This window comes from Cydia pomonella, chromosome 24 (genome assembly GCF_033807575.1).
Source record: "Cydia pomonella isolate Wapato2018A chromosome 24, ilCydPomo1, whole genome shotgun sequence".
Classification (NCBI taxonomy): domain Eukaryota; kingdom Metazoa; phylum Arthropoda; class Insecta; order Lepidoptera; family Tortricidae; genus Cydia; species Cydia pomonella.
In genome coordinates this window covers 8463071-8478230 of record NC_084726.1, presented here as the reverse complement: position 1 = coordinate 8478230, position 15160 = coordinate 8463071, and the positions used below count along the sequence as shown (strand labels likewise).

Sequence of the window (15160 nt, the reverse complement as noted above, 5' to 3'; positions counted from 1 at the left end):
AAAGCGACCTAGTGTAATACTTATTTGAAAGTGTGAAGGTTATTTTGGCAGCGTGCGCTATAGCACTTATAGTTGGCCATGGCGCTGTGGGCACGACTAGTTACAACGCCTTTAGGTGTTCTTGGCGTTCAAAAAGTTAAACGTTAAAAACCAGCGAGCCTATAACAGGTAGGTAATGATGCAAATAATAATTTAAACTTTAAAACGAAACCTCTCTAAGGCCTACTGTTTTTTCTCCACCGCCCGACTGACCAACTATCTGCGAGTAATGAATTACTAAGTAAGATGGCCGTCATCAATTATTGGTTTATCTAACCAGAGGGCGCTAACGAAGGGCCACGCAATAATATTACTAGGAGGGAAAGATTACGGAGATATATACTTTAATAAGATATATAAATCAGATTTATTAGCTTTCCGTAAAACTATGGAACGTTCATAATTAATTCTCCTATAGCAAAATGTATGATATTGTTTTACATTTGTAATTGTATTGGCATATGAAGAGAGTTCATATAGAGCCAACGACATGGGAGAATCTAGCCAGTGACCGTCCACGTTGGAAACATTGTACAGACGCAGGTGCGTCAGTTTGAAGCTACATATAACGGCGCACTAAACTCGACGTTAATTTCGACGAGCTAAAGGCCAGAGCACCTGTTGCTATAATTTACAATTATGTAGCAGGGGTGCTGACCTGCAGCGAGTGTGGTCACACATTCTCTCCACAGGGACTGCGTTCTACAGCTGAGAGCGTCACTGGTGCGCTCTCAGGTGACTGACACAGGCAATCTTTGCAGCGAGTGTGGCCGCACATTCGCTGCAAAGATTGCCTGTGTCAGTCATCTGAGAGCGCACCAGTGACGCTCTCAGCTGTAGAACGCAGTCCCTGTGGCCGAAAAAGGCTAGGAGGAGATGATGAAATAACATATGGGCCTATACATTGTATATGTAGATGTCAATCACAACTGGCCAACGTGGGACTCGAAACCACATCTTTTGGTTGCCGGTCCAACGCGTTACCAATTCCCCTAGCTGACCATCCATCTTTCAACGCGAATTTAGCCATTGCAACTGTGATAACGTCACTTAGTCGTCGACATCTACGCTAGGTTTACGCGTTAGACCGGCAATCCAAAGATGTGGGTTTGAGTCCCACGTTCGCCAGAGTTGATCATTGTGATTGACATCTGCATATATAATTTATGATTGTAGTGTGGTTCATCCCACAATAAAAAAAACAGGGCAAGTGCGAGTCGGACTCGCGCACGAAGGGTTCCGTACCATTATTTATAAATACGACAAAAAAAATATTTATTTTATTCTGTTTTTAGTATTTGTTGTTATAGCGACAACAGAAATAAATCATCTGTGAAAATTTCAACTGTCTATCACGGTTCATGAGATACAGACTGGTGACAGACGGACGAACGGACGGACGGACGGACAGCGAAGTCTCAGTAATAGGGTCCCGTTTGACCCTTTGGGTACGGAACCCTAAAAAGGAAAAATATTAACATTCAACATGTGCCTACTGTATTTTCTCCATCGACGGATTGACCAACTATCTGTTAGTAATGAATTACAAAGTTAAGATAGCCGCGATCAATTAGAGAGATTTACCTAACGAAGGGCAACTTTATAATATTGCTATTCGGGAGATTCAGTGGAAGGCAGGGCAGTTTCGGATAAAATGTGTACAGAAAAATCTGAACTATGCCTCTATACTTAATCAAGACATTACAATTTTGAGCTATCACCATACCATCAACTTTTTTTAAAACCTCTCAAAATTTAGGTAATTTTTACTCAGAGTTACGAGCAATATTATATGTCTTTACAGTCTTGACAATATTTCTTAGTACCCGACATTTTCATTGATAAATTATTTCTGGGGTCGATCTTACAATAAATACATATTCACCTCGCGAAGTATGGTTAAACGATATAAAAACACCCTGTACATTTTGTTACCAATTACACATGTAAGTACGGCTTAGTGTGGCTGCGAGATAAGTGTGGCTGGCGAAGCTGAATTTAAAGACATTGGGGCCTTTTTACACATTCGATCGCCTATATGAACTCGCACTAAACACTAAACAATGTGTAAACAATGACCCGCGTATGGCCTACATACGCGGGTCATTGTTACACTTACCCCGATTATTAAAGTTTTTTATATGTGACATTATCTATGAAAAGGGACCTTATTGTCGGTGGCGCTAACACCATTATCAACGATGCTCCCACATTATAAAACAACGCCGCGCTACGCAGTGCGTCGTAAGCGCCAGCGACAATAAGGTCCCATTTCATAGATAATGTCACATATAAGCTTAACTACCACAATGTTATTAATTTTTGTATTTTTTTCGAGCGGCAATGTATTTCGTACATCATGATCATCCGTGACAGTGGTGACGTTGTCCCGTCAGTAAATGCGCCGTTTTAAGTGAAAACAAAATACTCGTAGTGATACATTGCTTGTTGAGTTATCTTATAAGGAACAATATAAATCGTACATTTTTTATAAAACCTATGAAAGCGTGTTCGTTAGGGTCTAAACTGTATTATTATTATTATGAGCCCATATTGTCCCACTGCTGGGCAAAGGCCTCCCTCTTATTCTTCCACGTGTCCCTATCCTCGGAAGTCTCCCACAAGTCTCTGTCGATGGCATCAAGTTCGTCCCGCCATCTCCGACGAGGTCTACCGTGACGCCTCACAACCTGTGGGACCCAACAGGTGGCTGTTTTGGCCCACAGGTCATCCGGCATACGGCAGACGTGCCCTGCCCAGTCCCATTTGAGCTTAGCGGCAGTTTCAGCTACATCAGTTATTCCAGTTTTGGAGCGTAGTATTGTATTTTTAATGTGATCGGTTAACTTCACTAAACTTTGCCCTTGGATAATGCGGTTGTATCAAAAATACACGCTGTATAAGCAATTATGTTGGCACAGTGTTCAGCCAGACATTCATAATACTGTAATACCTATGACTTACCAAATAGTAATAGTTCTCTGTGAATATGCATATGAATTAGAGACAAGTATTTAGTAAGACTATCAACCTTTACGGTCAAGAATATTAGCTCCTGGTCCGTAATGTAAGCCGTAATTATATATATGCGAGTGATGCGAGTCCGACTGACAATAAATTTTGGGGTATTCTTCTATTGATATAAACTGTAAAAAAATCTTCTTTTGATTGATGACGATTGCCACAACCGCCACCACATGTAATTTGTCTCCATTTTGTATGGTAATTAGCCATTTTGATTGCATGGTGCAGACTGCAGCCAGCCGACCTCTTCGTAGCGTTCGAGCAACTCATACGTGCTCCGAGTTTCTTGCCGGTCCCATATTGGGATACCCTCCTACAATTTAGGAGGGATTTAAATCTTCTCGGGTCAGAAGTGTAGGGTTAGAGCCGGCGTAGCTTTATTTGACGTTCATAAGCGCATTGAAATATACCTACTTGAAAAATAAACTATCTTTACCTCCCACCCCAAGCATGTTTGCCATTCATTCGGCCTAAAATTATTATATGTTTCTCCATATCATGTGTTGGACACAGCATAATATATCCTAAGAATCATGGCATGTTGAGGGGCCCCCTTCTCCATGTCAAAACTATTGCTGGGTTGCCTGGGGCCATAGGCCCGGGCCCTGTAGACCTAGGCGGAAATCCGGTCCTGCCAATCCTTCTTATTTACCGGTCGCTGCATATAATCTACATATGTAACTACCACTTACATATGTTCGTGTAAGACCGACAACTTCCTTACTCGTAAGCCTTCAAGATTAAATCTAAACCCTCTATTAACAGTGACAAATTATTCAATGGAACTACCCCTAACGCCAAAGCGGGAACTTTCAAAAGATCCTATCATAATATATAAACATGCGGTTGGAAATTGGACTTTCATCCATAACAATAGGGTTGAATTTCGAAGTTGCTTTATTTACATTTTGTAGATTTAATGTGTAGTTCACGCCAAACCGATAACTTTCAAAAAATCCTACCTTATACCACGGTGCGGTTGAAAATTGGACTTTAATCCTGAATGATAACATCCAATTTTGAAGTAGATTTAATTATAATTTGTGGATTTTAGTCGGTAGTACTAGCTCTGATGTGTGTAGTGAATAACTTATATGAATAATTTATTTGGTGACTGGTGGCTTTAACTTTGAATATTTCCGACAACGACAAATGGGTCGTTTAAAGGACTTTTCACACTATCCGACACGATATCGATAACGATATCAAATATTCAAATTTTATACTTCACGCGTCGGATGATGATTCCTATGACAATTCAACATGAATTAAAAAAAAATATTCAAGAAATATGCTTTTACCGTATTTTTATTACTTTAATAATACATTTCTAAATAAATTAATGTATTAGACTTACATCAAAAGAATACAGCTCACAGACAACTCCATATAAAAAATCGGCCAAGTGCGAGTCGGACTCGCGCACGAAGGGTTCCGTGCCATTATCTATAAAAACGGCAAAAAAATACGTTTGTTGTATGGGAGGCTCCTTAAATATTTATTTTATTCTGTTTTTTAGTATTTGCTGTTATAACAGAAATACATCATCTGTGAAAATTTCAACTGTCTAACTATCACGGTTCATGAGAGAGCCTGGTGACAGACGGACGGACGGACGGGCAGTGGAGTCTTAGTAATAGGGTCCCGTTTTACCCTTTGGGTACGGAACCCTAAAAAACCAGCTAACTGCGACTCATGCGAGTGATTCTACGTATTTAGTCTAGTGGGGAGACACTCCCCCTTTCGGCTTTTCTCGGCTAATACGCTCAGTACGCTTGAGAATGCCATCTCGCTTTGTGTGGGAGGGCACAGCACAACCGATGTCATTCTAGAGCAGTGCCCAACTGGGGAAGTACCTCCACCTTACAGAAAACCGCAGCCAAATAACACTAGTCCCTACTCGTAGTGTTGTGATCCTGCCGGTGAGTAAGGTTGCTAGAGCTCAACGAGGGTGCGTAGTGTTAGGCTCGGCAACGCGCATGTAACACCTCTGGAATGGCAAGCGTCCACAGGCAACGGAGACTGCTTACCATCTTGCGGGCCGTATGCTTGTTTGCCACCGACGTAGTTTTAAAAAAAAAAACAGTACAAGTGACTTATCTTTTTCTGGCAGGAAATTTGTGTTGCATCTCTTACACTTGTCTTATTTATTACCTTATGTGTGATTGTAACTACTACTAAACACAGTATAAAGTAGTGGATAGTGACCCTGCCTACGAAGCTGATGGTCCCGGGTTCAAATCCTGGTAAGGGCATTTATTTGTGTGATGAGCATGGATATTTGTTCCTGAGTCATGGGTGTTTTATATGTATTTAAGTATTTATAAATATTTATATATTATATATATCGTTGTCTAAGTACCCTCAACACAAGCCTTATTGAGCTTACTGTGGGACTTGGTCAATTTGTGTAATAATGTCCTATAATATTTATTTAATTTATTTAATTTAATTTATTTAGTATGGAATTACCAACATAAACGTCAAATTACTATGAAAATATGATGTTGGTAGTGGCATTTCCATACTTTGCTACCGCAACATCGATGCTCAGTGAGATAAAACAAATCCTAAGACGCTCGGTAGCAAAACTTGGTCGTTTAATACCACTTATTTCATAAGTTGTAAAATGAAGTTGATTATCCCAAGAGGGCAAACAAAGCTTGTTGTATTTAACTTCGCCTGGAATTCAATTTAACGCTACCCGCTGATTGTTGACGGCGAAGGGACTAAAGGCCTTGTGTATCTTATATTTAGTTGGACTTCTAAAATTTAACTAGATTTCAACAAATGAAGACAAAAATAGGAGAAAACAGGAACAATTTGATGGAATTTTGTGTCTTGCTTTCTTTGTTTTCGATGTAATTAAATATGTACAGGAATATCATACTCGACAAACCGCAACTCACGAGCCGCATGCGGCTGTTTGGAGGCACAATTGCGGCTCTTCAATTCACTCAAGTAATAACTAACTAAACCTCCTAGAACTTTTTCTAGCAAAAACGATTGAAACGATTAAATATTAAATACAATAAAGCTAGTATTAAACTTCGCCGGGAATTCAATTGAACGCTATCCAGGCTGGTTGTTGACGAGGGGACTGAGAGTTCTGTGTTTCTTATAAATAAATTTAGTTGGACTTCTAAAGTTCGTCTAGATTTTAACTAGGTATGAAGACAAAAATACGAGAAAACAGGAAGAATTCGATAGAATTTCATGTCTTGTTTGGATTCATTTTAATTAGATACAAGAATATCGATACTACACAAATCGCAGCTCACAAGCCGCATGTGGCTCTTTGGAGGTATACAATTGCGGCTCTTCAACTCGCACAAGAAATAAATACACATATACCTAGAACTTTTCCTAGAAATAACGATCGAAACGATTGTAAAACAAATAAAACATTCTGTAATTCTGTTTGTCTGTAATTCAATTGAACGCTATCCAAGTATCCAGGCTGATTTTTCACGAGAGAACTGAGGGTGCTGAAAGTCTTATAAATATATTTAGTTAGACTTTTAAAATTTGTCTTGATTTTAACTATGAAGACAAAAATAGGACAAAATAGGATATTTATAAGGATACACTCCATAAATCTTGGATATAGTGAAGAAATGTAGATAAGTATATGTCGAATTCAATTTGATTTATAATCATGTAACATTTTGGTGATTTACACAATAACTCATTATAATATTTATCTATCACTTGCTTTGCTTGCCTATCTAAAACAGGTTAGACGATGTTTCATTATATCAATCCCACATTTTTGCTAAAATAGTTTTATTCTAAGTTATTTCTAGAATTATTTAAAAAATCGCAATTCTACCGCTAATGCGCCAAGCGCCACATACAGCTCGTGAGCCGCGGTTTTCCGACACTTTTAGGTACTATATTATTTAATTAAATTAAACAAAATTTCACAAGACACATTCAAGACGACCGGTTTGGCCTAGTGGGTAGTGACCCTGCCTACGAAGCTGATGGTCCCGGGTTCAAATCCTGGTAAGGGCATTTATTCGTGTGATGAGCATGGATATTTGTTCCTGAGTCATGGGTGTTTTCTATGTATTTAAGTATTTATAAATATTTATATATTATATATATCGTTGTCTAAGTACCCTCAATACAAGCCTTATTGAGCTTACTGTGGGACTTAGTCAATTTGTGTAATAATGTCCTATAATATTTATTTATTATTTATTTATTATTCTATCAACTTATAATAAAAACCAATACAAGTAGAGTAAGTTTCAAAAAACAAATCCTTGAAATACTAGCTGAGACAACTTAGTATCTTCGTACAATTTGTATCATTGCCATCTAGTCGCTAGAGTGCGTCAAGTTTAGCATAGTTTACTGTAGCATTACCTTACCTATATTATATATAGTTCTTAGTGAGAGCGTTTTTAGAAGGTAGGTGCACGTCTATTGCAATGTATAACTTATCATTTATACTGTTATTGTACTTGCTTCTGTTGTTTCTCCAATAAAATAAAATAAAATAAATAAGTCGTAAGCGATCAAAATTCTATTTCCCTTGCCTTTATCATCATTTTCAATTAGAGTACTCCTTGTCCTTGCATTTAATTAAGGAATATAAACATACTTCCTTTTGTGTGGTTTCATTTCACCGTTCAAATTGACTTCAAAAGGTCTCTAATGAATATAAACGATGTTCCTTTTAAAAGATAAATTGTGACTGTAAAAGTCAAATTTTGGTACCAATTCTCCACATATATCTTAATTCAATTTATATAAACTTAAGACGAAAGTGGAGGACCCGTGCAAAACCGCCTTTCATACAAACGTGGTCCTCGTTTTCCTCTCTGGATTCCATTATTGTAACTATTTTGATACATTTTGTTTTATATCAACCACAGATAAGACATAGGGGTCTGATTTTTTCGAATTTTTAATTATTATGAGCGTTAAAAATTTGTATGAAATCTGTTTTTCGCTCCTAATTTTTAAAATAATCAAGAAATCCAAATAATGATTTATTACGTAGGGGGAAAGTGCCTTAAATCTTTAGTTTGCTCATTTCAATACTTAAAGGAAACATTCTGTTATTTTTAAAAAGAAACAAAAATGCGTTCAAAGATTTTTTAAATTCGTTTGTTTCGCCCGGGAATCGAACCGGCTGAAAAATATATATAAATTCCACTAATCTGTTAATGTTAATGTAAAAAAAAATCCAACAAGCATTAGACTCGTCTGTCGTACAAAGTATCCATAAAATCGAATATTTAATATATTTTAATTTCGATTCGATTCCCGAGCAAGACAAGCGAATTAAAAAAAACTGTTAACGCAGTTTCGTTTCTTTTTAACAATGCAAGAATGTTTCCTTTATCGAAAATGAGTTAACTTAAGGTTTTAAGACACTTTCCCTCCAGGGTCCATTACTTTTTTCCATACTGTTTATACGCAACCCAAAAAGGTTTAAAAATAATGTAAACGCTCCCAAAAACCTTTTATCCCGAAAAGAACAACATAACTCAGCAGCTTTTTCTCTTGTCCTCAGATCAGAATAACGTAACGCGATGAAAATTTAACAACCAACATGGAGTCTTCTAAAGAATGGCCAGACTTCTTCAACAGCACGAAGAACTTCAAATCCGGGGCGTTTGAAGAGTCGTACGGTGTCAATGACGTCATCGATGTGTCTCCGAAGATCAACTATACTTATTACGATAATTTTACTGCGCCTGATTACACGAACTTCACGACGGACAATTTTTGCGCGTCGAACTACAGCCATGTGTATTTGAATGTGACTTGCGAATTCCCAATTGATTATGCTGAACCTATGTATGGGTAAGTGTTTTAGCATGCTAATTACTCTAATAAATTAATACTTAAGGACGAACTATACAAATATCGTAAAAGCACCTACAGTAGAATCCGCATACAATGACATGTAAAACAAAGTTGATAATTTCTTATTTTTGTTAAATTTTCCAAATTATTCGCAAATTCTTGCGAGGGATCAGTTTTAGTAACCTATCTATTATCTAACTTGTTACTGAGAATCAAAACTACGAGTAAAATAAAGCAACTTATACGCGCTACGCATGAACCAAACGTCTTCGCAGGGAAGGACGTAGGGAGGGCTACAAAAATTAGGGAAGGTGTCTGTATAACCCTCAGAATAATTATTAATCTGATGTATAACCTGTCATAATTTCATGAAAATAGGATTAATAGGACATATGTAGTAAGAGATGTGTCACTTTAAGCGAAGTCATGTTATCCGACTTTGTTACAAAGGATTTTATATGAGAACCAAACTTCGCGCGGTAATTATGTCATAGGAAGCGGTTAACGCAGTCATAATAAACGGATTCCACTGTATCTATACCAAGCAATACTCGTAATGGACTCCTACACAAGTTCAATTTAGTATGTAGATAGTTTTTGTTATGGGGAAGGATTTAGAATAGTTTTGAACTCACCAAAATCACCCCGTAATGGTGAAAAGTGAGAGGAAAATGGCGTTGGATTTTGTATGGGGAATCAGTAAAAAGCATATTGTATAAAAGATGCCCCCGGATACGTCTTTCAGAATTTTTTATAGTAAATCACCCCCAACCCTTTAAATTAGGGGATGGAAGATTGTCATAAGCAACATACAAAAAGAAGTCAAATCCCATCATAAACATTTTCATGCAAAATGTTGCAAAGACGAAAACTGTCAATAAGTTATCAGATCTCTTGTAGAGCCAAGCTTTTTGAACTCTACAAGCCGTAACTTCACAAACTCTACACCTTGTGGCTATAACATATAAATCTATAAAAAAACTTGAAAAGTGAACTGTATAAATCTTTTACAACTCACGAATCCCAATGCTAAATCCTAAATCCCCTGAACAGCTTCAAAACACCTTAATCTATCCTGGCTTCGGTTAGTTTGAGGCTAGGTTGATCTGTTTAAGTTTGTCCCACATGTTTATTTATTTTTTTCCTTCCAGGTACATCGCACCGTTCCTGCTAGCCACCACCACCGTCGCCAACACCCTCATTGTTGTCGTCCTGTCCCGCAGACACATGCGGACGCCCACCAACGTGGTGCTCATGGCCATGGCTCTTTGCGACATGTTCACAATGCTCTTCCCTGCCCCGTGGCTCTTTTATATGTACACGTTTGGGAATCACTACAAGCCACTAAGCCCCGTGACGGCGTGTCAAGCTTGGAACTATATGAATGAGGTAAGTTTTGATACAGTATTTAAAGTCAGAAAATTTTGCTATTTTAATGTGTTTAGTTAGTAGTCCAATTGGACGTAGTTTAGAGAAAATGATCCATCCTTAATAATATTACTTATAAATACATTAATATTTATTCTAGCAAGTCTTTCTGTTTATTTTTTCAGTTAACATAACATTATATATATATATTATACACATAACATTTATATATCAAGAATTACAAAACCGATACAATTTTTTACAATTTCGTAATAAGGAAAACAGCGATGAAGACTAATTAGAGGATGTATTTTATTTTACTATATATGACTACAAACTGGATGTTATGTGACAATCAGATTAAAACGTGTTTTATTGTCTATTTTCTTGATAAAAGAAACCCATTACAGTACCATCTATAACATAGATATTGCCTATTCATAAACGATCTCTTAAGAATATTATCCTCTGAAATGTGTCACCAGAGACTTATTTCATAACTCAAATCCGGCATTACTCTAATGCCACCAGCAATATCACTAACACCTTCCAAAAACAACTCCCGAAAGGCAAATTATTCTTACTTTACCGTAAGTAAATAGACCACAGGCTGGCAGACACCGCAAATGGGTGATTCAACTTTTAAACTGTCAATTTTCACTTCTCTAGTGTTACCAAAATAACTCTGGAGTATTACCAAAAAAATACGTTTCGTATATTATAGAAATATCAGATAGCAAATTGCTTGTTTTAATGAAGAACATAAAACTGGCTACTTGACAGTTTTTAGGGTTCCGTAGTCAACTAGGAACCCTTATAGTTTCGCCATGTCCGTCTGTCTGTCTGTCTGTCTGTCTGTCCGAGGCTTTGCTCCGTGGTCGTTAGTGCTAGAAAGCTGAAATTCGGCATGGATATATAAATCAATAAAGCCGACAAAGTCGTACAATAAAATATAAAAAAAAAATTTTTTTTGAGGGTACCTCCCCTACGCGTAAAGTGGGGGTGTTTTTTTTTTTGCTTCAACCCTACAGTGTGGGGTATCGTTGGAAAGATCTTTCAAAACGAATGGGGGTCTTCAACAAACATTTTTTGATAAAGTGAATATATTCGGAGATAATCACTCCGAAAGAGAAAAAAAATGTGTCCCTCCCCTCTAACTTTTGAACCATAGGTCCAAAAAATATGAAAAAAATCGTGGAAGTAGAGCTTAAGAAAGACATAAAATGAAAACTATAGCGGACATGATCAGTTTAGCTGTTTTTGAGTTATCGCAAAAAGTTTCTCCCATAGTAAAAAGACTTACTTTAAGTACTGACTATGCAAATTTGCCTATTTGTTTAACTCGCGTGAAAGGTACCGTTTCATCCCTTGGTTAACAATTTACTATACTTTAAGCTCCAGTTTAGCTTATTGTGACGGAAGAGTAACTACGGAACCCTACACTGAGCATGGTCCGACATGCTCTTGGCCGGTTTTTTGTAAATAATGTCAAACGATCTTGATTTTCCTGAAGATCAAATGTCTATATAGGACTCATGGCATTTGAGCAGCACAAAGGTCAGACATGAGAGTTAAAGTCTAACGCTCGCACTCGACGATTCAAACGCCTCTAACAAAATGATAATGGGATGTGACGTCACATTATATATGTCTGTCCTAAATGTATGGAAGATCAAAGAAATTGCCATTTTGAACCTGAAATATTGCGTTTATGTGTATAGTTGCCATACAATTTATTTTTCAATAAAATGTAAGGAATCGAATGGTACTTTCTTTTCCTGTTTCACAGACATATATAATGTGACGTCACATTATATATGTCTGTCCTAAATGTATGGAAGATCAAAGAAATTGCCATTTTGAACCTGAAATATTGCGTTTATGTGTATAGTTGCCATACAATTTATTTTTCAATAAAATGTAAGGAATCGAATGGTACTTTCTTTTCCTGTTTTGAAAAAAAAAAATTTTTTGTGACTGGACTTGTAATTTTTTATAATCTCAATATATTTTTTTAAATTCCACTATTTTATCCTGGATGGCTCATTTTCTATCCATTTCACTAAATATTGTTATAATATTCAACATGTGTCAAGTACCCAATTATATAAAAATGCAGCAATGCAGACTGTTACAATATTAAACTTTATGATGAGTACGAGGTGATCACAAATATGTTTACTTGTAAAATTATGGAGGTATTACATGTAGTACTACTGAATTGCAGCCTACATCATTATGTACTATGTATAACTGAGTTTTTATTCCATGGACCAGTTTTAGCAATCATGGCATCGATTGACATTTAAAAAAAAACACCCTAATCTTGTAAACACTTATGTGCCGTCAGAAGCTTTTCAAAATGACCACATGGTGACATTTCGAAAACTTCTCATAATTAAAGTTTCCTTTATGTTACCCATGAAAATACTCTAAAATTTCAGAGAATTTTTCAAAAAATTTCGTAACTTTCTGCCATTTACACATCTGTAAGAAGTGATCTGTGAAAGGGACTGATACATAATGACTGAGAGGAAAGTTAAACTTTGCTTTTAGAGAGAATAATAAAGGGAGTAGAAACTGACTTCGGAATCGATAGGGATTTGAAAGCAATTTAATTTTAAACAATTCGTAATGGATGAAAACAAATCCATCATTGTGAAGACAATCGAATTTAAAGTGTCGTGAACATTAAGCTAAATTCACGGAGAGTCACGTGTTATTAACACTCGCGGGACATGTTTCGAAGAGCCTAGGTCTTCTTTTTCAAGGTACGGAAAGCGCGGCCAACGTGAACGCTAGTGCTTGAAAAAAATAGCCTAGCTCTCCGAAAATGTCGCGGGATTGCCTAAAACACGTGAGTACACTTTATTTTGCAGGTAGTGGCACGCACCGTTTTAGTTAACAATAGACAATGGATAAGCCGTTGAGGACCAGCTACAAATCTGACGACTATAAAGCCGTGAAATTAGTGTATTGTGAAGACAGTTGATTGTTTTATATCCTTAACCCGGTTTTCGGGGGCAGAAACGTCTGCGACATCCTCGTACGTATCTGCTGTTGATCTCACGTTATAATTTTATCGACATCGACTAATTGTTTGACTAGTTAGTCCTCGCACTTTTTATGGCTCCTCTACACAATGGGCCATTATACTGGCGCACTAATATGGGCCAGCGTGTAGAGAGGGCAGTGGTGTCAGATGGCTCATGGCGCGGCGGGATGGCGATAGGATAGCCACGGTGTCAGTTTTTCGTCCGCACATCAAGTGCGCCAGCGATGGTGCGTACGCATCTACACGTTGGCCCATTTCATAGTGCGTGCTCTCAAGCATCGTATGGCCATCTCGCTGGTCCAGCGTTGGGCCATTGTGTAGAGGAGCCATCACCATCGCATGGCTATCCCGCTGGTCCAGCGTTGGGCCATCGTGGAGTCCTCTAAACATGAAATCAAATTGCAGCCGTCAAACCGGGAGGTAGGTAAGGTAACATGCATTATAAGTCGATGACGGTATAATTATGACTTATATCATATATCATAATTATGACTTATGTCATAATTTTACTTTAACTGTCTTGTGACAATACCGTTGTGTAATTTTTAAATATTGTAATCGCTTTGAAAACGAAACGCTGGTGGCCTGTGAGAGCGTGCGACTTGCAATCCGGAGGTTGAAGAATTTCAGACCCCGGCTCGTACCAATAAATTTTTCGGAACTTATGTACAAAATATCATTTGATATTTACCAGTTGCTTTTCGGTGAAGAAAAACATCGTTAGGAAACCGGACTAATCCCAATAAGGCCCAGTTTACCCTCTGGATCGGAAAGTCTGATGGCAATCGCTTTCGTAAAACCTAGTGCCAACGCCAATTCATGCAAAGCGGAAACGCGAGGAAGATGATTCTTTTAAAATATTTATTCGAATAAAGAAAAAAAATAACACATAATTTGGTATATGTATTTTAATGCTTGTTAAGATGACTAGAGTCAATGTCAGATGTCAGTTATTTACTGCAATAAGAATAAATCAAAGAAGTTTGCAAATATGTATTGCTTGCCATCGATGTCGATAACACTTAAGTAGATATATTATTAATCACTAGCACGGGTACGTATAAAAGGTAGATAGGTTTAGGTATTGTTTTGTGGATTCATTGCATTCAAAATATTCGGACCAATAAAAAGTTCCCCTCCTCATCAACAAAGTAAACCTTAGGAGTGTCCATCACAATACCTTTACTGGTTCATTTTAGAAACACTCTCCCGATGAAAACCTGCTTACCATGTCATTACTTTTAAACGAAGGCTGTTATTTCTCCTGCTCCTTATACGTATACAACAAGACATACGTGTCCGTTCACACTGGGGTATGAATACCGGAATTCCTGACTCCCAAAATAACAGAATATCGGAAAGATATTTACAAATACAAATACTTTATTTAGAACGTCGAGTGAAATAACGAGATTTTTTTAAACAGAAGACCTTTAAGAGTATTTCGGATAAAACGTAAAAATCCGACCTATGGCCATCCCGTCGCAAGTTGCGCGCGGCTTGCCATATCTTTTGTTTCCTTCTAAATTCCTGGCTTTAGAGATCCTACAACAGTGTCTTTTGAGCGTCAGCGACCAGTCAGCGCTATGAAAAATGGCGTCGCTGCGCAGGCCGCGTAGCGAGCGTGCAAAACGTTTACTCTTCCAAGCGTATCGTAGTCATCTCTCTCTGTCACTGTCGTTCTAATGCGGAAGAGTGATAGATAAAGATAACTACGATACGTTGGCTACGCTGCCAGTTACGCCAACGTTGCGTCGAGCAGCAGCCATAGAGTTGGCTAGACGCCGACGTTCGGGAGACGCTAGTGGGTGGCCCTAACGCCCCCTCTTTTCAGTGTTAGTACATAGG

At 37.6% G+C, this 15160-nt stretch overlaps 1 protein-coding gene across 1 annotated transcript in view; it reads left to right on the top strand.

Annotated features, from left to right (window-relative positions):
• The window catches only part of LOC133530982 (sex peptide receptor), a 521867-nt gene that overhangs the window by 448419 nt on the left and 58288 nt on the right, over positions 1-15160 (top strand). The window contains exons 5-6 of the mRNA XM_061869049.1: positions 8594-8886; positions 10041-10278. Of these exons, the coding sequence (XP_061725033.1) occupies positions 8633-8886; positions 10041-10278 (492 nt within the window). The 5' untranslated portion in view covers positions 8594-8632. The remainder of the gene's footprint in view (positions 1-8593; positions 8887-10040; positions 10279-15160) is intronic.